At 49.5% G+C, this 22,363-nt stretch overlaps 3 protein-coding genes across 4 annotated transcripts; 1 reads left to right on the top strand and 2 right to left on the bottom strand.

Annotated features, from left to right (window-relative positions):
- Positions 1-318: 318 nt before the first annotated feature.
- MKRN2 (makorin ring finger protein 2) lies at positions 319-9,324 on the bottom strand. Its single transcript, XM_048315783.1, has 8 exons — positions 9,220-9,324; positions 8,569-8,697; positions 7,421-7,575; positions 6,426-6,730; positions 5,447-5,661; positions 4,377-4,487; positions 3,211-3,355; positions 319-2,718 (listed from the first exon to the last, which is right to left on the bottom strand). Exons 1-8 carry the CDS (start codon positions 9,243-9,245, stop codon positions 2,575-2,577), a joined length of 1,230 nt encoding a protein of 409 aa, XP_048171740.1. The 5' UTR covers positions 9,246-9,324; the 3' UTR covers positions 319-2,574.
- Positions 9,325-9,395: 71 nt separating this feature from the next.
- Positions 9,396-14,199, top strand: MKRN2OS (MKRN2 opposite strand). The gene is made up of 4 exons (XM_048315784.1): positions 9,396-9,595; positions 11,258-11,307; positions 11,931-12,093; positions 13,478-14,199. Exons 1-4 carry the CDS (start codon positions 9,396-9,398, stop codon positions 13,722-13,724), a joined length of 660 nt encoding a protein of 219 aa, XP_048171741.1. The 3' UTR covers positions 13,725-14,199.
- Positions 14,200-14,579: 380 nt separating this feature from the next.
- On the bottom strand, positions 14,580-22,132 carry TSEN2 (tRNA splicing endonuclease subunit 2). 2 transcript variants are annotated; one of them, XM_048315781.1, is made up of 12 exons: positions 21,686-22,132; positions 21,172-21,361; positions 20,340-20,421; positions 19,620-19,656; positions 18,730-19,234; positions 18,551-18,628; positions 18,024-18,074; positions 17,236-17,374; positions 16,510-16,546; positions 15,786-15,897; positions 15,314-15,403; positions 14,580-14,888 (listed from the first exon to the last, which is right to left on the bottom strand). In XM_048315781.1, the coding sequence occupies exons 2-12, from the start codon at positions 21,343-21,345 to the stop codon at positions 14,829-14,831; spliced, it is 1,365 nt and encodes a 454-aa protein (XP_048171738.1). In that variant the 5' UTR covers positions 21,346-21,361; positions 21,686-22,132; the 3' UTR covers positions 14,580-14,828. The 2 variants fall into 2 exon arrangements, with proteins under 2 accessions (XP_048171738.1, XP_048171739.1); XM_048315782.1 differs by lacking the exon at positions 21,686-22,132 and having other exon boundaries at positions 21,127-21,214.
- Positions 22,133-22,363: the final 231 nt, after the last annotated feature.

Raw genomic sequence — 22,363 nt, 5'->3', positions numbered from 1 at the left:
GGCTGTGCCCTCTGGCACCTCCAGCCCAAAGCTGCTGGGCAGAGTTGCTGCCTTTGCTGGGAATTGTGACAGTCCCTGTGTCCAGCTCTCCCTGTAATGCCCAAACAGCCACTGCAGCTTCACATTTGCAGCAACAAAACCCCACAGAGCTCTTGTGAAAGGGAGGAGAGCCAGACACAGAAAGAACCTCCAGTGTGTCCTCAGAATATTCTATAACAGAACAAAAAGGGTGGGACATGAATCCCTGGGTGATAACTGAGAATGACCATAAGCTTTGCTTCCTCAAAAGGAAATTGAGACTTCAAGGAGACTGTTCCATATAGTTCTGCATGGTTTTTAATAATAATCTTGGTATTTGGACTGCAGCTCTCTCTAAACATTATTTTTCTCTAATTTTAACTTCATTACAATAAGCTTAAAAAGGGGAAGAAAAAAAACCCAGAACAGGTAAGCTGCTTTTACTTTAACTCTGATTTCCCAAAAGGAACCATTAACCCATGATTTTTAAACCAGATTATGTGTCTCTTGAAAAATTTAAATATTTTTGGTTAATAGGTTTATTTTAACCAGCACTTGCTGCCCAGTTAAATGAAAGGTGCTGAGTGAAGAGCTTAGAAACTCAGACCTTGTAAGTCCCTGGGTAGCTTTGAAAAACAAGTTACCTTTTTCATTTCAGACTACTCCTTGTGGCTTCTTGGGGAGGGTGAGGGCTGAAGTATTCTGGGGTAAAAGAGTGCTTGGGTGCCCTTGAAACATCAGCTTAGTGTGTGACATGTCTCTTAGGGATAATTTGCCTTCTCCTTTGTAATTAGTGCTGACTAATTGCACTCATTGGACCTCAGAGCTTCACTGGTGCCTTCATGGGCCAGTTTAACCAAGAAGCTGGGAACTGATGTTTGTTCAGACACTGCTAAGGCCAGGCCTGACTGTGCAGTGAGCACTGCTAAAAATTAACTTTAGAGGGGAAATAATAATGGGAAAGTTCAATTTCCAGGTCAGAACAGAGGGCACAGCTGGCATGGGCAGTGCTGGGCAGAGGGGAGGAGCTCCCCCCTCACAGCTGCAGTGTCACCATCCTGACCCAGAAACGCCAGCAGCAGCTGAATGGATAATCCTGGAGTCACTGCTTTGGTGCCAGTTAAAGATGTCTGAATCCCAGATTAGGGTTCCTGCGGTTCCCCTCCCAGCAGGGACCCAGATCCTGCTGTCACCAACCCCTGTTTGCCCAGCTGGCAGCAGCTTCCTGCCCAAGTCTCTCTGAATCCATTTTGCCTCATAATCCCTCACCCCGATGGATCAAGATTGTGGCCATCACCCAGTCCTGTCACTGATCCTCAGGTGCTGATTACAGACCTTCCTGCTCTTGGCTTTTCTTTCTTACACATTTTAAAGTATTATTTTGATGCTTTTATATTGCTATAGATAATAACCAAACCAGTTACACACCTGCCTTCCATTGCACCCACACTGTTCTAAAATAAACCCCACATCTCTGTTTATATTTACAAACACTGAGCAGTGATTTACAAGGACCTGAGTCAGGCTGACAGCTCATGCTCAGGTGTGTCCAAGCTCTTACTCAGCAGCCACTTGAGTGCACACTGAATTCTTGGTTCAACTGCAAAGTTAATACAAATGACTTGGTAGAATTAACTTCTGCTATCAGATTTTTTGCCACACAAAGAGGAATCACATTTTTAACAAAGCCAGAATTCAGTTCTGTTAACCCAGCAGAGATGTGCATTAATCCCTCAGCCCTCCTGGGCCTTCAGCACTGCTGGGGAAAAGGTGAATGGAGGCACTGAACTGCTGCAGAGCCACTGCTGGTTCTGGGGCAGGACTCTGGCCAGCATCAGTGAGAACACCTCACTCGTGCTGCAGTTCCCAAGCTCCAGATCGTGCAGTAAGTTCAGTTTAGCTCTGCCTGTGCCACCAGGAATCAGTGCAGCTGCATTTGCTCTACAGCAGGTGCTCCTGGAGCCACTCCTGACTCTGAGCACTTGAATTAGTGTAAAACAGGGGTGGGAACCTGACTGGCAGCACCTGGAGAGCCAGGCCCTGTCCAGCCCCATCCCCACACCCCCTAAGGGTGCAGTAAACTCTACTCTGAACTCCAGGTACTATTTGAGGTATAATATACCAGCTCCTTTTTAAGGAGAAAACCCTACACTGACTGTTACTCCCAGTGGGTTTTGTAGTTACACATTTAGCTGATTTAGTGAAGGAAAAAAAAACCCCAAAGCACCCAAACTCTATTTAGCAACAGTTTTTACCAGCTTAAGCTTTCACTGGACCTGTATTTACACTACCACTCAGCTCACAAGACAGCATATGTTAGGCCAGAGAGGGAGAAAACCCTCCTGGGATTAAGGGATTTTTTTTTCCATGCAGCCAATTTATTTTTTTTTTAAATATATTTTAGTCTTTTTTTGTTGCCATATAAAAACTATCTGAAAACTTTACCAGGACTGCACAAGTAACCACCAGGGCACATTTGTTCTACCTGTGCTGGAGGGAGTAAAAGCTTGGCTAATAAACAGCTGCACTGCTGGGCTCCGAGGGGCTGTGGGCTCCTCACTGGGCAGCAGTGGGATCCTCCTCAGCCCCCGAGAGGTGCATGAACAGCTCCCCCAGCTCCGTGACCTCGTCGTCCGCGCCGGGCGCGCTCCGGCTCTCCCTGTCCTCGATAAAGTCCCACAGGCGCACGGAATTGAAGAACTGCAACAGAGAAGAAGCTGCCTGAGCACCACCCAGCCACGGTGCCAGCACAGTGCCGGCCTTGGCACTCCTCTTTCCTCTTAAAAGCCAGTCACAAGTTGAGATCCCAAAGCTGGGTTTGAGCTCAGGGCTGGCAGCCAGGCTCTCGTGTCCCAGAACAGTGAGGGGACACAGCTGGGGCAGAGCCACAGCAGCTGCTGAGGTTTCACCCTTTTCAGCTGCCTTATTGCCAGCACAGGAGAGGAGCTTCTGGTACTGTGGGTGGAAGCTTTAAGGGCAGAATTGCTGTGAGGAAAGGTTTGCCATGGAAGTACTGGTTGGAAAAACAAAGCAATGATATTTCTCAGTTAAATGAGAGGCACCTTCTGTCCCCAAGATCAAACCTTTGCCCAAAGGGCCATTCAAAGATGGTTTTTTCACTTGTCCTGCATGGCAGGAAACGTTCCCCAGTGGCACAGGTGCCCCTGAAATGAGGTTCTGGACACTCCTTACCCGCACCGTGCCCTCGGAGCTGAGCTGCTTCCGGGGCTTCTCAGGCTCAGCCCGGGTTCCGTCGGGATAAGCGTGCAGGTAAAGACACTTCCCTCCAAAGGGACACGTTCCTTTCCCTTGCTCAAAGTACTTGCAGGGCTTTTTCCTGAGTTGGTTAGAAGAGAGAGGGTTACTGCCTTCAGCTGAAGGGCAGGAGATGCAGTTCAGTCCCCACAGCCTCAGTGATGCTCTGGTAACACAGCCAGAGCTCTGACCTCCCATTCCCCAGCCGAGAGCAGCCAAACAGAGGGCAAAGATCATTAAAAGGGAACAAAAACACATAAAAAAGAACAGCATCATAAATAAAATGGAGCTGCCTTAAGATGTGGGAAGTGAAGGATGTTCAAAGAACATCACCATGAGCCAAGCAATTACTGTTTTCCAGCCTGTGTTGTCTCCTGCATTTCCCACCACTGAGTTTTTATGATCCAATTCCTCTCCTCATGTCCTCTGAAGGCTCTGTGCCAGTACTCTGTTAGTTTAAGTTTCCCTCAGCTCTGCTGGTCACCCAAGCTGTCCTGGCTGCACAGCAGTTCCAGGGTGGGTCCTTACACAGGACCTGGGGGTGCTGGGGGCTTGTTCTGCAATGAAAAACAGCTGCAGAGGAAACTACAGGCCCAGCTCTGCCTGGTTACCTTGAAAAGAGGGAGCAGGAGAGAAGTGACAGCTTCTCAGTGCTCTGGGAAGCACAGGCCTCACACAGTGCAGCCAGACTGCTACTGGACAACACAAGCCCTGCAGTCCTGGAGCACTGGCTGTTTCCAGCAGGCATTACAAAAGCCACATGAATTATTATCCCACTGTTACATTTTCCTTCCCTGTTTGCTCTCCTCAGTCACCAACAACCTTCCAGGCCATTGTGGCTGAGGGATCCACAGGAGCCACATGAAGCCAATTTTGGCAAGTGAGCTGAAATAGCTTCAACATTTCTGAGCAGGGAGGCTGAATTTCTGAACTGCAATTACACAGCCACAGAGTTGAGCAGAAGTGTGAACAGAGATGAGGAGCTCTCTCTCTGCAGAATGGTCTGTAAGTACATTAAGTTTAAAAATAAAGGCTCAGCAATTCACTGAGTCTTAGAGCAGCTAAAGAAGAACGTGAGGAGTGTGGGTGGTTCCTGAACTTACCCCACTCCCTGCTTAAATGCTTCAATCAGCTCATTTTTCTTCTCTTGCTCTTCCACCCAGTACACGCTGGGAATGACAAACTCGGAGATCACCCGGCACTCGGGGCAGGACCTGGAGGAACAAGACAGAGCAGAGATGCTCTGGGACCTGCCCAGACTGGAACCCTCCACAAATCTGCCACAAGCAGTGAGGATCCTCCCCAGGGAAAGGGGATGTTTGTCACCTCAGGCAGCAGACACCTCCTCCCACGTTAGCACAGCACTTTGGTGTGCATTAGTTGGGAGTTCCAGCTGGGATAACCCAGTTCAGGGCACCCCAGGGCTTGTGTTTGTTTCTGGACTTGAGCAAAAGCAAGGGAGGTTTTCTCAGTCTGCAGGAACAAACTGTGTTCCCTGAGTGCAGCAGGAAGCCAAAAACCTAAAGTAAGGTGTCTCAGCCTTTTGAAATGCAATGAGCTGATGGCCACTTCACTGAAATGTGGAGTAAAAGTTGTGCAGAAAAGTCTGTTTTGGTAGAAGACTGAAAATATTTCAGTCTTCTTGAGAGATGCTCAAGAAAGGAAACTTCCCTAATTGGACATCTTAAATTCTCTCATCTGAAGAGAACATATTTGGAACACATTTCTTGTAGAGCTAGAAGATGAAGACACTCACTCAGACACAGATAAATGTGTGGTTAGCGGGACATTTACCTGGAGCAAGCTGTAATTTAGGGGAAAATCCTGTAATTAACATACATAGGGGAAAAAAAGGAGTTCTTGGTTTTGCACACAGGTCAGTGCAAGGGGCAGAGCTTTTCAAGGTCCCAGCTGTTGCAGAGTCCACTCTGCCCACTGACCACACAATCAGACAGGGCTGAGCTGCCATGGGCCAAACTCTTCCCACAGTGGAACTGTTACCAAAGGGCACCCAGTGCATCCTGCTCTTGTGGAGGCAGCTCTCATAGCCAAGTCCTGGGCCTGGCCAGCACCTGGAGCAGGCTCTGCTGAGCTCTGTGAACATTTGCAGCTCCAGCCTCCCCTGTGAGCAGGTTCAGGCCCCTCTCAGGCCACAGCAGGTCACACAACTCACTTGATGATGGGGTTGTCGAACTGCTTGGCACATCGCCACTGGCGGATGCAGGACAGGCAGTACGTGTGGGTGCAGTTGGACAGGATCCCAAACCTCCTCTCCGAGGCTGAGGGTTTCTCATACACCACCTCCATGCAGATGCTGCACACCTTGTCCTGGCTGGCCTGGAAGGCAAAGGCCCTCTCCATGTCGTGCTCAAACGTTGCCATGCACATCTGTCACGAGAGAGAGTCACTGTGAGTGCAGCCCACCTGCCAAGCCAAAGTCCCTCTGGAAAGGATCCACTGCAGGGAAAACATGGAACACTCATCACGGGCATCATTCCTGCTTGTCACTGTCATAGCTTCATTTAAAGAACATTAAATTTAATAATATATTTCAGCCTTTCATGTTCTCTCAGCTGTCAGAAATAAAGATGCCAGGGTGCTTCATTCACCCCTTTCTGCATCTCTGTCAGGGAACAGGTATTCAATTACTTGATGCTTCAAACATCCCCAAAAAACATCTCACTGAATAGGTGCCACACTCAAGGCGTTCCTCTCATTATAATTAAGGCCACATTCATTCACCTAATTTTTACCCAGTTAAGGAATTAAGTCTCTTATTTCAGGCTTTCCTCCAGCATTTCTCATCCTAGCAGTGACAATCCACAACCCATTCACACTCCCACAGCACCGCAAGGTGAGCTGGTGACTCAGTCAGAGACCTCCAGAAGACATTCTCCTGGGAGACTTTCAGGGTGCTGTGGGAGAAGGCTGCAGGCCAATCCCTGATGAGGATGAAGTGGAAAAAACCCCAAGTTGCTACCTGCAGTATCACTGCCAATTCAGCCCCAGATGCTTGAGCAGAGCACTCTTAGCACCTTTTCTCTAGACAAGCAGTGAAACAGAAGCTCTTTGGAAGAGGCTCTTCTGCCAAAAGCACTAAGACAGCCCAAACCCCGCCCCGAGCAGAGCAGATCTCCCAGGTCCCCCTTTACCATCTCGTGGGCCTTCCTCTGCTCCTGGTCGAAGGGGTGCAGCACCTGCAGGCCGCAGATCTCGCACAGCTCCCCGTGCAGGTAGAGGCAGCGCTCCCCGAAGTGGCAGGTGCCGGCGGCGGCGTAGGGACACAGCTGCTCCCCGGCCCCGGGGCAGCCCCCGGCGCCCGGCTCCCCCAGCCCGCTGCAGATGGCCTCCAGGTAGGAATGGGGCTTCCCCTCCTCGCTGTCCCCGGGCTCGCTGCAGCCCAGCACGGCCCCGGGGGCACCGGGCTGCTGCTTCTCCTCGCTGGAGCCGCACAGGTCTGGGAGGGACAAGCACAGGGCACGGCGCTCAGCCCCCACCGCCGGCTCCAGAGCCTTCCTCTCCAAATTTAAGGTTTTCTTCCCAATGGAATCCCATCTCTAAGCCCTTTCTGCTCATGAATCGCAGGGATTTTCCCAAGCTGCCTACTGCAGGTGTTTCCTGTTCACAGACAGACTCCAAGAATCACAGAATCATTAAGGCTGGAAAAGACCTCCAAGCTCATCAAGTCCAACCTGTGAGCAGCCCCCACTCTGCCATCCAGCCCAGAGCACTGAGTGCCACATCCAGTCTCTCTCTGGACGCCTCCAGGGATGGGGACTCCCTTCCAATGCCTGACCACCCTTTCCATGAAAAAATTCTTCCTGATGTCCAGCCTGAACCTCCCCCGGCTTGAGGGATCAAACAGTTCCTCTTGTCCTGTTGCTGACTGTCTGGGAGCAGAGCCTGACATTCCCCCCACTCCATCCTTCTCTCAGGGTGGACAAAACACTCCCAAGCTCATCCCTCAGGGAGCAGAATGGACCAGTCACTTCACAGGGCCATTGAAAGCGACTGGCAGGCAGAGCACCTCCAGGAAGGAGGCTCCAGTGGCTGGGGGTTCTGGCTGGCCTCGAAACTCCGATAACCCTGGGAGACAGCACCTCCCTCCCCACAGCCCCAGGGCCGAGCAGAGCAGCCTCCCACTCACTTCTGTCCCGGAGCACCAGCGTCCTCTTCTCCCGGCGGCTGCGGGCGCTGCCGGGGCCGTGCTCGGGGGGTGCCCGGGGGCTGCCCGGGGCCGCGGGGAGCGGCGGAGGCGGGGCCGCGGCTCTGCCCGGCAGCGGGAGCCTCACGTGGTCATACCTGCGGCAGGAAAACCGGGATCACGGCTGGGCACACGCCAAACCCACCCCCAACAGCCGCTGGGACCGTGGAAACAGCCCAGTAAAATGTGGAAACACTCCAGCAGCAGAGCACGAGCAGCCGGGGAGGCAAGGGGCTGCTGCAGTGGAGCCCTGGACGTGCCCAAGTGCTACAGAATCTTCATGGGAGCAGAAATATTGCCCATCTGTTTCTGGGCCTGTACACGTGCACCAAAGTGCCCAAATTCCAGCCAAACAGCTGGAGTAAAACCACACACAGCCTGCAGCCATCACTCTGAGCCCTGGGAGTAACTCAGCCCCATTCCATGGCACCAATCCCAGGTGAGCAGCTGATGGAGGCACTGATGTCCAGCCCTTGATCCCGGTCTGGCACACGGATTAGGCACGGCAGGGAACTCCAAGGTGAGCTCCAGGCTCCTCACCCAGCAGGGAATTCCTCCAGGAAGGAGCCAGGGGCTGCCCTGGGCCACATCCCTGAGGGACCACTGCACCAACATCAACCAATGCACAGGATTCTCTGGAGCATTCCTCTGGGAGTTTTAACCTGGAGAGCCCAGCGAAAGGTGTGGAACTGCTCAGCCTTCCCAGCAACCCAGGGGCACACAAGGAGGGCACTTTGCTCCGAGGCAGAGCTGGAAGTCCCCAGGTTTGTGCACTGGAACGTGCTGGAGGGTGGCTTGGAGCTGCACCAGGAGCTTCCACCCTCTCCGTGGCCATTCCACACGCATCTGCAGCTCTGACTGCAATAACTGGATGGAAAACACACGTGAAACCCAAAGCCTGCTTTTGACAGAGCAAAATAATCCCTGAAGCTGAGCCAGAGCAAAACCTCACTACTGGATGTGACAGCTGCTTTTGGCTCTGGCAAAACTCGCATTCAATGAATTATTTCATTCTCTTTCCTCGCTCTGTGACTGGACATGGCAGGACATGAGCCCTCCTGCCCTCCCAGCGCCCAGGGAGGGAGGCTTACCTGCAGCGGGCACCGTAGGCACACTGCCCCTTCTGGTAGTACTTGCAGATGGTGGAGGATTTGCTGCTGGACAAATCATGGGAGAACAGGCACTTGCTTCCCTCCCGACACACGCCCTGCAAGTAGTACCTGCGGAGAGGGGCAGCTGGTGAGAGCAGGCGCTGCTCCAAGGAGGAATGCTTCGGGTTGGTTTGTTCCCCAGAATCACCGAGGCTGGAAAAGCCCTCCCAGACCACCGAGCCCAAGCTGTGCCCCATCCCCGCCCCCCAGCCCAGAGCGCTCCCGGCGCTCCTCGGCCCCTCCAGGGACGGGGCCTCCAACCCCCCCCGGGCAGCCCCTTCCGTTATCTGATCACCCTTCCAGCGAGCAAAACTGCCCCGAGGAGACTCGGAGGAGCCTTTCCACGCTGACCTCGCTTGTTTCCCCGCGGGGCCGGGACCCCGGGCGGCTTCGGGGGGAGAGCGCGGGGCCGGGGCCGCGCCGGGCAGGGGACAAGGGTGACCCAGGCGGCATCCACGACCTCCAGCTCGGCGCGGACCGGCCCCGGGGGGAGTGCGGGGGGCTGTGAAGGCGTCCGGCAGGGGCTGAGGGGGTGCGTGCGGGCCGTGCGGGCCGTGCGGGGTGTGAGGGGTGCGGCCGGGCCGCGCTCACCTGCACGTCACCTGCTTGGTGCTCATCGTGCCGCCGCACCGCCGGGCCCGGCCGGCTGCTCACGCCGCGCACCGAGGTTCCGCGGCGCGCGGCGGAGGGCGGGGCGCGGCCGTGGCGCCGCCCCGAGGCCGCGGCTCTGTTTCCGCCCGGAAGCTTTGTGCCGGCGCGCCGGGGCCATGGCGCTGCTGCGCGTGCGCCACTGCCGCGCGCTCCTGTACTGCCGGCGCGCGCCGCCAGCGCGCTGCCCCGCGTGCGGCGGGGACCTGCGCGCCGCCGGGCTGGCCGCCGCGCCTGTCCGCCTGCCCTGCCCCTTCCGGCACGGCCACGGGCAGCCCCGCGCCTTCCTCATCAGGCCCACCCGCGGCACCTTCCTGCAGTAACCGCCAGGGGGCGCTGCGGGAGCGGGGAGCGAGGGAGCGGAAATAAACAGGGAATGGGAAATAATGGAGAATAATGGGGAATAATGGGGAATAATGGGGAATGGGGAATAATGGGGAATAATGGGGAATAATGGGGAATGGGGAATAATGGGGAATGGGGAATAATGGGGAATAAATAGGGAATGGGAAATGGGAATGGGAAATAATGGGGAATGGGGAATAATGGGGAATGGGGAATAATGGGGAATAATGGGGAATGGGGAATAATGGGGAATGGGGAATAATGGGGAATAAATAGGGAATGGGAAATGGGAATGGGAAATAATGGGGAATGGGGAATAATGGGGAATGGGGAATAATGGGGAATAAATAGGGAATGGGGAATGGGGAATAATGGGGAATAAATAGGGAATGGGAAATGGGAATGGGGAATAATGGGGAATGGGGAATAATGGGGAATAATGGGGAATGGGAAATAATGGGGAATAATGGGGAATAATGGGGAATAAATAGGGAATGGGAAATAATGGGGAATGGGAAATAATGGGGAATAATGGGGAATAATGGGGAATGGGGAATGGGGAATAATGGGGAATAATGGGGAATAATGGGGAATAAATAGGGAATGGGAAATAATGGGGAATGGGAAATAATGGGGAATGGGAATGGGGAATAATGGGGAATGGGAAATAATGGGAAATAATGGGGAATGGGAAATAATGGGGAATGGGAAATAATGGGGAATGAGAATGGGGAATAATGGGGAATGGGGAATAATGGGGAATAATGGGGAATGGGAAATAATGGGGAATGGGGAATAATGGGGAATAAATAGGGAATGGGGAATAATGGGGAATGGGGAATAATGGGGAATGGGGAATGGGAAATAATGGGGAATGGGAAATGGGGAATGGGAAATAATGGGGAAAAAATAGGGAATGGGAAATGGGGAATGGGAGCGGAAATAAATAGGGAATGGGAGCAGAAATAGGGAATGGGAAATAGGGAATGGGAAATGGGGAATGGCGAATGGGAGGGGAACTGGGGAATGGGAAATAGGGAGTGGGAGCGGAAATAGGGAATGGCAGGGGAAATCGGGAGGGAAGGAGGAGGGGAATAGGGAGGGGAGGGGAAATAGGGAGGGGAAATGGGGAATGGGAAGGGAAATAGGGAGGGAAATAGGGAATGGGAGGGAACTAGGGAGGGAAGGGGAATGGGAAATAGGGAATAGGGAATGGGAGGGAAATAGGGCGGGGAGGGGAATGGGGAGGGAATGGGAATGGGAGGGGAAAAGGGAAGGAAGGGGAATGGGGAGGGAATGGGAATGGGGAGGGGAAAAAGGAGGTCACTGGGAGGGAATGGGGAAAGAAAAGGGCAGGGAAATGGAAGAAGAAAGGGAAGGGAATGGGAATGGGGAGGGCAAAGGGCAGGAGAAGGGAAGGAAAGGGAAAGAGAAGGGGAACGCAAGGGGAAGGAAAATGGAACGGGCAGGGAAGGGGGCAGGAGGGGGAAGGGGAAGACAAGGGGAAGGGGAAGGGGAAGGGACGGGGCAGGAAGGGGGATCCCGCCCGTTCTGGGAATGCAGCCCCTTTTCCAGGTGTCGGTGGAGCCGTGCGGGGCCGTTCTGTCCCTCAGCAGCCCCTCTGCTCCTCTTGCAGCGGCTACGACGGGCACTCCGACCTGCACGTCGGGATCACCAATTCCCAGGGTAACCAGCACCCTGGGGCCCCCTCCCACACCCCGGCAGGAGCCAGCTCAGCCCCGTGTCCCCTCCAGTCACCCCAGATGCCACCCGTGCTGCCCTGCAAATGCCAGCTCGGAATATCCTGGGATCGGGCACTGGGAATGATCTCACCTTGCAGCAGAGCTCCAGAGCAAATCCATTCCCCTGAAGGGACTGAACAGGCCTTGAATAGAATAAACATGTGCCTTCCAGCCCGAATGAACTGCTAGGCCTGCTTTAAAGGAATTACGGGAAGGTTTGAGTTCCACACAGTTTTTGGTAATTCTAAAAACACCCCTAATTAAAAAACATTTTTAAAAGTCCTACTGGGTTCTCCCTAGAGTAGGCCCACCCTGCAAAACATAATTTCAGATGTATATTTAATACAGTCAAATTTGAGGGTTAAAAATGAAGCCTGGTTGTCCTTAAATTGCTCTGATTATCAGAAGAGCAAAACTTTTTTTCAAACCACGCTGTGAAAATGAGACCAGGTCTTTGCTGGAAGCCAGGACTGCATTTCCTACTCAGCTGATGGGAAGTGAAGTCACAAAAACACCCCAAAAAGGGCTGTGTGTGTGTCCCCCAGCGCCCCATTGCTGTGTTTCCAGGCGTGGTGTACAACTATGACCAGGAGGGTGTGCACAGGGCTGGCAGTGGCTGGGAGCAGTGCATCAGCATCCCCCTGGTGCAGCCGGACATGTCGGAGCTCCTGCAGCAGTGGGATGACCTCCTGGAGGAATTTTCCTTGGAAGAGGCCTGGCTCCCTCACAGGTGTGTAGATGACAGTCTGGGGTGCGTTTGGGATGAACTGGGCTGGTTCCTCTCGGACCCCACAAGGTGTGGGGGTCATTCAGAGCTTGGTGTCCCTTCAGGACACACATTCCTGACAGCCCCAGGATCGCCCTCAGCCTGCCCTGGATGGACAGAGTGTTCTGAATTTTAAGTAACAAACTCATCTGCTAGGACATGAAAGCTCTAAACCAAGAGGTGGCTTTAGGGAATTTTGCATTAAGCACTCAGTTCAATGACACAGTACCTGCACACTGCTGAGTACAAAAGTCCAGGCACAGCTCCATAATTGTTTTTCTAGGTTTCAGGAGTTTGAGTTGTATTTGCATTTGAAGGCTGAGCACAGTGATGGGATTCTTGCCCAGTTCTAATATCCAGATGATGTTTTTGTTGTCAGTGGTGAGAAATGGGAAACCAGGCTGGTTTCCAGCTCTGCTGGGGACAGAGCAGCTCTCCAGGAAAACACCAGTCCTGGGATTGTCCCTCAGTAGGAGCAGCTGTAATACAGAGCCTGCCTGGCTTTCACTGAATAAATGTAACCATAATATAAAAGAAAAAAAGAAAACATCAAATCAAAAGCATTTTTTAGCAATTCTCTATGTGCTGACTATAAAATTTCAGGGATCATACATTACCCCCCTAAAGGAGATGGAAGAATTTAATTTAGAAAAGAATTTTTAGATGTTTACAGAGTTGGTAAAGCCAACAGGATTTCTGTTACTTTTACAGTTCCCAGTAGTACTAAAACTGACCTGACATCAAAAAATCGCTGGCAGGAGGTGGAGAGATGTGTCCATCCCTTCTCCAAGCTTTGGTTTCCATCTGCCACCCCCTGACACAGTGACCTACTTTTTCTACAACCAGACCAATGGCCACTGAACTGAAAACTGAACTCTTTTAATTAAATCCTCTGCTTATTTTTTCAATGGACAGGAACTGCACTAATCCTGTAACTCCTTTGGGTTCAGGCCAAGCCTGATTCTGATTTTCTAGATAGCTCTCCTTACTGAAGGATAGTAGAGAACATCACAGATAGAAGGAACTGGATTTTAAATGAGCTCCCACACACCCGTGGTGGCACACAATTAACTCTGGGGCTGCAGGAAAGAGTTGGTAACAACAGGTGAAAGAGCAAAGGGTAACAAGGTAAAAGCCAAATAAGGATAAAAAAAAAGAACTCATTTTTGTCAAATCTTGCAGCCTTGAGAATAAAACTGAGAGAGTTCCCTGGCTGGGAAGTACCGCTTGTGATGAATGGAATCTATTGAACCAGTGGGATCAAGGGGAAGCTCGTGGAGAGCTTTCCTTGAGTAAGCATTCCCCCTGAGTGGTGAGGAGGGCCCTTGCTGAGCAGCTGTTTCCCCAGGTACGAGGAGCAGCAGCACAACTGCTACACCTTCGCCCTGGCCTTCGTCAACCGCGTCCGGCAGGGCCGGGGCCGGGAGCCCCTGAGCAAGGCCCAGTTCACCGAGAGGTTCCTGATCCCACACACCAGGGAGGCCTCCAGGTACCTCACCCTGCACCAAGAGCTGGCACACAGCGACTGCTACGTCGTGCCCCTGCCCGAGCAAGAGCAGGACAGCGGGGCTGGAAACGACACCTTGCTGGAGTAGGACAGCAGCCATGGGAAAGGACGGGTTAAAGCTCCACATCTCAGGGGTTAGGGCTGAATGTTGTTAAACATCATTAACTTTATCCTGCTCCTCAGGGAAGGATCAGGAGACTGAGCTTGTGCATTTCAGTGAATGAATGTACACATACAATGTACACAGCACAGAGAATTTCCATGGGAACTATTCCTATGCAAAAATCTTTCCTGCTTTAACACTCACTGTGTGCTCTGTTCTGCAAAGACACTTCACACCAGAAATCAGGGCTGCTGTGGAATTCAGGGCTTTACAAATGAACTGTGGGAACTTCAGCTGCAGCAAACCTCAACGGCCTTTTCCTGCTGCAATTGTTTACTGATGAGTAAAAAAAGGGAGCCTGCTGGTGTGCTGCTGAAATCCCCAATCCCTATCTGACTGCAGATTCACTGTTATTTTCCTTTCCTGTAATTACTAATAAATACAACAACAAATAAATCCAGCCTCTTTGCCAGTCAGATTTCTTTTCCATTCTGAACTGCATGGTGAAGCAAGGAAGCCAAGGCCGATGTGTGAATTCCTGAGTGTGAAGTGCAAATCCCAAGGGAAGCAACACATCTCAGCCTGACGGGGAAAGGCGCCCAACACCTGATTCGGCCACAGAGTAAATTTAAATCCTTGCACATTCTGGGAAGAGTTCCTCAATTCTAAGCTTATGATTATGAAAATAAGTTCCAGGGTCCAGGCACCGAACTGCAACAACCGAACCTCTCCCCAAATCCAAATTTGTGCAACTTCACCAAGACTGTGCAGTCAGGTTTGTGGTGCCATAATACCAGAAATACTGTTCCTAATGACTGCAGCGTAGCCACCACTCAAACATACACCTTTTTATCTTTTATATTTTGAGTTGGGACACAGCTTTAATTTTTTCCCTTTCATCTGTTCAGTTACGTTTTACAGTACAACATTCTCTCCAGTAAACATGATACAACTCATTTTAAATAGCATTTATACACACCAAGTGAATATGTTGGTAGAAAACCTTCTAAGGCAACAGTTCATCATGAGATCAGGTAAAAAACAACAAGAAGTGATTTTATAAAAGTGAGTTTTTTCTTGTGCAGTCAGTTAAAATTCATCCTGTTCACTGCGCTCACGGGAAGAAACCCAACGAGTAACGATCAGTTCCTGAAATAAAACCCAGCAATTATTATGGGAAAAAACCCCAAAGCTACAGATAACCTGTGAGGGATAGGGATTAGGTCTGTAAAATTGATTGTATTACATGACCATTGAGAAATTTTAGTAGATGACTGCGTTTGTTCCTGAACTCTCACATATTTCTCCATTTATTTCTGAACATGAAACACATGTTCAGAAATAAACAAACATACCTCCAGAGGTATTCCTATTTCCCCAGGCAAATGCTTACATGCACAGCAACACTCAGATTAGGAGATTTTTAAGTTTTTAGAGAGCCTGCAATGCACTTTTCATGACTTGGGGCATGAAGGAATTTAATTTTATTGCAGCCATGTGTGCAAAACGCAAATCAAGCCAAAGAACAAGGAACAGTTCTCCCAAGGAGCTGCAGAAAGGCAGGAACCACTCACCTGAACCTTGATTCTCTTCATACACTCTGGGGTTGACATCTCCTCTGCAGTCATGTCAGAAGGTCTGATCAAATAGCAGAGCATGAGCTCCTGCAGGCAGCCAGGAAACACAGGAATTTCAGTGGATTATGGAAGCACCGTGAAGCTCACACAGAAAATCTCAGGGAAATTTCAGTCTCACTGCTCAAAAGAAAATCCTGGGAGGTGGAAAGGGCTTTAAAAACAGAAGTGGCAATCAGGAAACAAGTGTCCCTCAGGTCTTTTTGCTGTTTCTCACACAACTTTTAACATTCCTACAGGTGGCAGAACTTTAATAATAATGATTTAATAATAATTCTTCCAGGATTCACCTGGATATTGAAAAAGGACACTTCTCTCCCTACTCATATTGTTCAGCCTCAAACTCCCTGCGCCTTTGGAGTGAAACCGCACATTAATCACTCCAAAGCTGTTTTTACCCCAGCACTTGTACCTTAGAAGCATTTGCAGTTGTTCTGTTCAGCCCAGACAGGGACATCCAGCTGAGGGGTCTGCGAAGGGAACCTTCAAAATTATCATCCACCAACTCAGCAATGACAGAGTAACTGGAAGACACAGCAGGCAGGACAAGTCACAGAGAGGAAATTGCCATTTTCTGAAGAAAACTCAGGAACTAGAGGCTAAGAACTGGCATTAAACAATCTGCCAGCTTGCAGGTAGCAAGTTGAAATTTAGTCTTTTTCTGTAAGGAAGAGAGGAGAAATACTGAAGTTGTGGATATGCCAATGGCACCTTCCCTCCCCACCCTTCTCCTGATGTTTGTGGCATTCTCTTTGTTAATGCCGAGCTGACATTTATAACCAATTTATTATCTAGGACTTCAACCTGACTAGCCAACAAATAAAGACAATTATCATCCCTTAAAAGTTCTCCCAAATCACATCAATTACCCAGACCATATATTTTTCTAAGTCAGCATTAATAAATCCAATTATTTTCCTGAGTGCATCATCATCTACAACTTGTAATTTTTAATGCCTGTTATTTAAAATCAAAGAAATGGTGTCACTTAGTACTCTGCTAGAAGAAATCTCACATTCCTAGCTGGCAGCATATTTTGAGTGATGAATCTGTGCTTAACCAGTGAAGATTCTAAATTGGTGTGAGTGGAATTTAATTTGAAGCGAAGGAATGAGGCAGAAACATGAGTGTCAAACCTGGCGTGGTAGAAGGGGGGCCCTTTTCGATACAGCACTGAAATGAAAGAGAAACACCTCAGTTAGATCAGAGTTCCAGTGAGTTTAATACCAGGGCCCATCAATATTGTCACATTTCTGCTGCAGTAACAGGCATTACTGCACTGTTTATGTTGACATGAGCTAAATGGAGTTCTTAATTACTTTGCAAGGACTCCACTAATTATTTCTGTAATCTTAAAACCCCCGACCATTAATGACAAAAAACAAGTCCCTTCTCCCTCTCCCTCCAAAAACCCATACAGAGAAAGAGTCTCAGCAGTAAATTCAGCACAAGTCCAGCTTCTATTGAATGGGATGAATGATGTGCATGAACTTTGATGTGAGTTGGGATCTGAATTCAAACCTGTTACTCGAGAGACTGTCACATTAGCACTGCAGAAAATGTGTTTAGAAGGGGACAGAGAAAGTTGGGAAGGGAATTTCAGTGCAATCCTGTAGGAATTATGAACCTCATGAAGCAAACCAGACCTTCCAAGCTGTCTCTTCAGCGGCTGGATATGGGATGTTCCTTTCCACTCACATCCCAACTTCACTGCTAACCCCAAACGTCCTTCACCAACTGCAAGCAGCAAAGGCTGCTCCAGTTCTGCAGCTCCTCATTGAATTCCTCTCTGGGCCTGCAGTTCTGCCTTGCCTGAAGGAAGAGTGAGCTGGAAACGATCCCATTTTTGGGGAGGTACTCACAGAGATCCGTGCCGTACTTCAGCCCCACCTTGGGCACCCAGCCCTTGCCCCTGAAGTAGTGATAGGCCATGTAGGTGGTTTTGAAGTCAGGCTTCACCTCACTGAACACTTCCCACAGCTTCACAATGCTCAGGGGCTCCTGAAAACCACACAGCAAGGTCACTGCATTGATATAAACCAGTCATGCTCTGCTACACACAGCACTGCAGCCAAACACCAAATATCACAGCAGCCAAATACCAAACTCCCCAGGCTGCTGCACACAGCATCAACTACAGGCAGTAAAACACAGAATCCCTAAAAACAAGACAGGAACCTGGTACTCCACTTTGTGGGTCTTTTAGGCAGTTCACAATCAGTCCCGTAACACCCCTGTTTAAAGGAAAGCCTGATAAATCTTAAACTAAAAGCACAGGTTTGAACTACTGTCATTTCATGAATAATAGTTCAACAGAATTAATGTGTCAAATTCCAAGGAATTTTGCCATTTCAGGTGGGACTATTCACCATATTATTTCTCCCACATTTCCTGCCTAAGTTACAACAAAAATCCTTTCTCAACAGACAGACTGTGCTTAATTATATTTGTCTTGGTAAACTTAAAGCTTTCAGACCTGTATTTCCTAAACATAAATACCATTACTTGTAAGAAAATCTTCCCAATACTCTGATATTTCCTCCTCCAGAATTAACAGCATAAATCACTGCCATATAGGTAAAGATTTCAGACCAAACCATATCCAGAGGAAGAGTATCCCCAGTAACCCAAAATTAATTCAATCTCTTACCTCACCATAATAAATACTTAAACATCCCAGGGCATACACCAAGAAAAAAGCCTGAAAAAACCAAACAGATTAAGTTTAACTCATAGCTACATTCCTCCTGTGGTTTATACACAAAGCCTTGCAAGAACAAAGGCTTAATTAATTAATTAATTTTCTACATCATCCCTGCTGAAGGCATGGTGTTAAAATTAACACATAATATATTTAGAAGCAGCACTATTGAAACAGGATTCATATAAACATTATGTTCCTGGTATTTCTATATTTAAGTCCTGCCACTGGTCTCTCTGGCAGTGGGATTATTCATCTAAAGCAAATCGGATTGGACCCTTACTATTTTTTAATCATCTCACGTAATTATCACAGGTTATCCAAGCTAAGTTTTATGACTAAGACAATGCAAGTACTTAGGAGCCACAGGAGGACCCTGCACTCTAGAAACAGGTATTAAATGACATTGTAACATAGATCAATGTTTGCTTTTTCATATGAAAAGCAAACCAACTTGCACTGTGCTTGACACATACCTCTTCCAAGCTGAGTTGTAAGTACTCAAAAATCCTAAATGGGTTTTTTCTGCATACTAATACTTCCTTCTTGACAAGCTACAAGAAAAATTGACTGTATTACTAAAATGTTAAACTGGAAAAAATACTGAATTTGGAAAGCAGCTTTTCTAAAAGATGAGGATCCTCTTTTTCCTTACATTTCCTTGTGCACAAGTGGAGTCATCTTCAGGACAGGAGCTTCCTTCTTCCTCCTCTTGCACCAGCACATACTCCGGAGCACATTCCCTCAAGTCCATCCCCTGCCAAGCCCTCTGCTCAGGGCTCTGCTTCCCCTCGCAGCCACAGAGCACAGGAGGGTCCCTGTGGCAGGATCCTTCAGCCATTTCTCTGGAATCCCCTTGCTCCTGGTCCCTGGAGCCACTCCCAGGATCCATGGCTGCATCTCCTCCCTCCTTGGAGCCCCCGTTCTGACCCTCAGGACTTTGGGCTCCTTCACTGCCAGCAGATTGCCTGGATGGTTCTGTATTTTCTGGGTTTGGGCCCACGCTGGTGCAGCTGTCTCCAGTTTGTTCAGCCCCATCCTCTCTGGAGAAGGGCAGCCCCAGGGGTTTGGTGTAGCTGTCCAGGATTTTGGTGACGGAGCAGTCGTCGAGGCCCTGCTCCTGCAGGACACTTTTAGCCCACTGCACACGGCGCTGGTACCTGGGGAACAAAATAAATGAGGAATTCCAGGGATTACATCCTTTAATTAACACCTAAAACCCTGGAGGTTCAGCACAGTTCACAGACACACACCAGCAGTTACTGTGCACAAATGTGCACAGGTAATTACCCACACCACGCATGCACTCAGCCTTGGCTTCTATTCAGCACTAATACCTGCAAGCTTACATGAAAAACCACCCTGAATATCATCCCCTACCCTATTTCTACTTCTTCTAATGGGATTTATAAATGAAATAATGAGAAAACAGAAGCAAGTCACCCTCATTATTTATACAGCCAACAATCTGAAAGCCAGTAAGAGAAATATAAACAAGAGTAATCTGTTTCCTAAAAACACCAAGAAAAAAGCAAATTAACTTACTTTTGAGATGTAATTATGGGCATGTTTGTGTTAACACCTGTTAAATAAAGAAAAATCCTACATTGTTTCAGCAATATAAAGATGGTTTTGTGAGATTCTGATCACTGAGATGGTAATTATCCCCCTTTTTCAGTCCTCAGTGCCATTTTGGTCCCACTTTTCAAGCAGGGCCACAGCAGAACCAGAGAAGGTACAGAGGTAACAGCATGCACAAGAGAACAACTAAATACACTGTTTTCCTCCAGGCAATTATGGAGGGATGTGATAAAATGCACTGATGTCCACTGGGACTTCACTGTCATGGGAGAGAAGAGTAAGGAATGAGTCTTCCTATAAACAGGCAAGAGCAGACTGGGTGTAACTGGCTACAACCAGATTGAAAACTTTACAAATCATCCCCTTATGATTTCAGGGACATCAGAATCTGCAGATTAAACCCCAGGAAAATAGGGGAAAGAAAAGTCCCAGGATGGTCCCTTTACTTCAGACTTCCCAAGCAACAACTCAGTGAAGATTTAGGAGAACGCACTAAGGAATTATCCACATGGATTTCATATTCTTGGATTTTCCTTGGCACAAGAGATGGGGAGAGAGATACCCTCAACCTGATCCAGCAGATTATTCTTCTGCAGGTAATTCATAAAAATACACCTTCAATGAGTGAGGAAAGGTGAGAAGAGCTACCAGAGCAGTGATGAGGTACAAATAGGCCCCATTTACCTCTCCACTTGGCCACCAGCAGAGGATCTGAAATGCTGAACACTGGCCGGCTCCTGGAAAGGATCCCTTTTCCAAAGTAGCCCTGCAAAGGACAGGAAAAGCCCCTAATTATCTCATGGCACAAAAATGAACTTCTTTCCCAGTTATAAAACGTGGACTGCTGAGATCAGCTGGAACAAACAGCTGAACTCCTGCAGCATTTAAGCTCTGCCTAAAGCTTGTTTGGCTGCTCGTAACTGGTTCAGTATTAAAACACCTGATTTTACCAGGGGTTTAAATCCCATTTAGCCTGGAGAGCGTTGGGTCTTTTTCCTGAATTCTGAATATTTGTCAGCCAAAACCTCCCAGCAAATGTTTAAAACAACACCTGAAACCAAAGAGATACCACTGCACTAGAATGCTGCTGAAATGGTGCTCAGACACAAAAAACTTAACACAGATTATTGTACACAGGAATAAATCACTCTGAAATTAAAAGAATCATACAGGCATTTATAAAACATCAATATTTCAACCTCCTGAGCTTTAAAAACACGAAAATGCTTTGAAAAGTCACATGAAATCTTGAAATGAGACATAAACGTGAAGGCTTTGCAGCTGTTTCTTAGCTCACAGTATCACTTAATGCCAAAATTTACTTGCTTGGATAAGAAAGACTTTTCACATTTGATACAGAATAAACTTTTTGTATTGATTTCAGGAGAGAAGGGAAATAAGGAGAATCACAGGAGGCTGAAGGGGCAGGAAAGCATAAAGGCAGCAGGTTTGAACCAGTATTATGTTTTACCTGCATTTAAAACACTACAAATATTGTGCTAACAGGGTGCAGCACCTTGTTGTAGAGCTGTTCAATATCCTCTGGGTTCCTCACAATCACATTGTTGTTAATGATCTCAGCCTGGCATACTCTGAAATCCTTCCCCCCTACATCCACAGGAAAGGGAGCCTCGTACGACTCAAAAACTCTTCTTTTCCTTCTTGGGAGGTGAAATACTGCTTCTGCCATTTCCTAATTTTTCCTCCTAAAAAGTGGAAACAAAAGATTTAACGCTCAGGAGTTAAGGTTCACCCATTTTTCTGTGTTTCAGCAAGACCCCCTCTGCAGTAGCAAATTCTCAAGGGATCCTGCAGGGTAACAGAGGTTCAGTTCTGTAACTCTGACACCAGACAAACACAGGCACGGGTGTGCTGGAGATCTCTGATGTGGCCTGGGGCATCCCCTGCAGAGCACACAGGGATGCTCCTCAGCTAAGAGCTTATGAGGGAAACTCCAGTAAATAAAGGAACAAAATACATTCAGGAATAAAGCAGAGGTATGAGCACAAAAGCAGACACCACACAAGTACCTAAATATGAACCGTTCTGAACAGTCTGAGCTCCCAGGAGCGTTTGGACAATGCTGCCAGGGATGCCCAGGGTGGGGTTGTTGGGGTGTCTGTGCAGGGCCAGGAGCTGGACTGGATGATCCCTGAGGATCCCTTCCAGCTCGGGAGATTCTGTGACTCTGTGAATCAGGGAATAAATTCTGCAGTTAGAGCCGTGGCCTGACAGGCTTCTCTGCCTTAAACCGGGATCCGCTTTGCCAAGGGACGGCGGGCTAGGGATCCACACCGGGCGGGCCGCAACGTGATGGGGACCGGCAGGACCCGCACCCGGACCCCGGGGCGGTACCGGGGAGTTCCAGGGTGTCCCTGTGGGTTCGGACGGGCAGTGCCCGGTCCCGGGGTGTCCCTGTGGGTTCGGGGAGACCGAGCCGAGCCGTTCCCGCCGCCCGCGCCCGCCACGCTCACCGCCACCCTCACCCTCACCCTCACCCTCACCCTCACCGCCGCGCCGCCACTGCGCCTGCGCACGGAGCCCGCGCGAGGGAACGGCCCGGCCCCGAGCCCGCCCCGAGCCCGCCCCGAGCCCGCCCCGAGCCCGCCCCGAGCCCGCCCCGAGCCCGCCTCAGCCTCGCCCCGAGCCCGCCTCAGCCTCGCCCCGAGCCCGCCCCGAGCCCGCCTCAGCCTCGCCCGGAGCCCGCC

Source organism: Corvus hawaiiensis, chromosome 11 (genome assembly GCF_020740725.1).
Source record: "Corvus hawaiiensis isolate bCorHaw1 chromosome 11, bCorHaw1.pri.cur, whole genome shotgun sequence".
NCBI classification, from domain to species: domain Eukaryota; kingdom Metazoa; phylum Chordata; class Aves; order Passeriformes; family Corvidae; genus Corvus; species Corvus hawaiiensis.
This window is presented reverse-complemented; position numbering and strand designations above follow the sequence as displayed.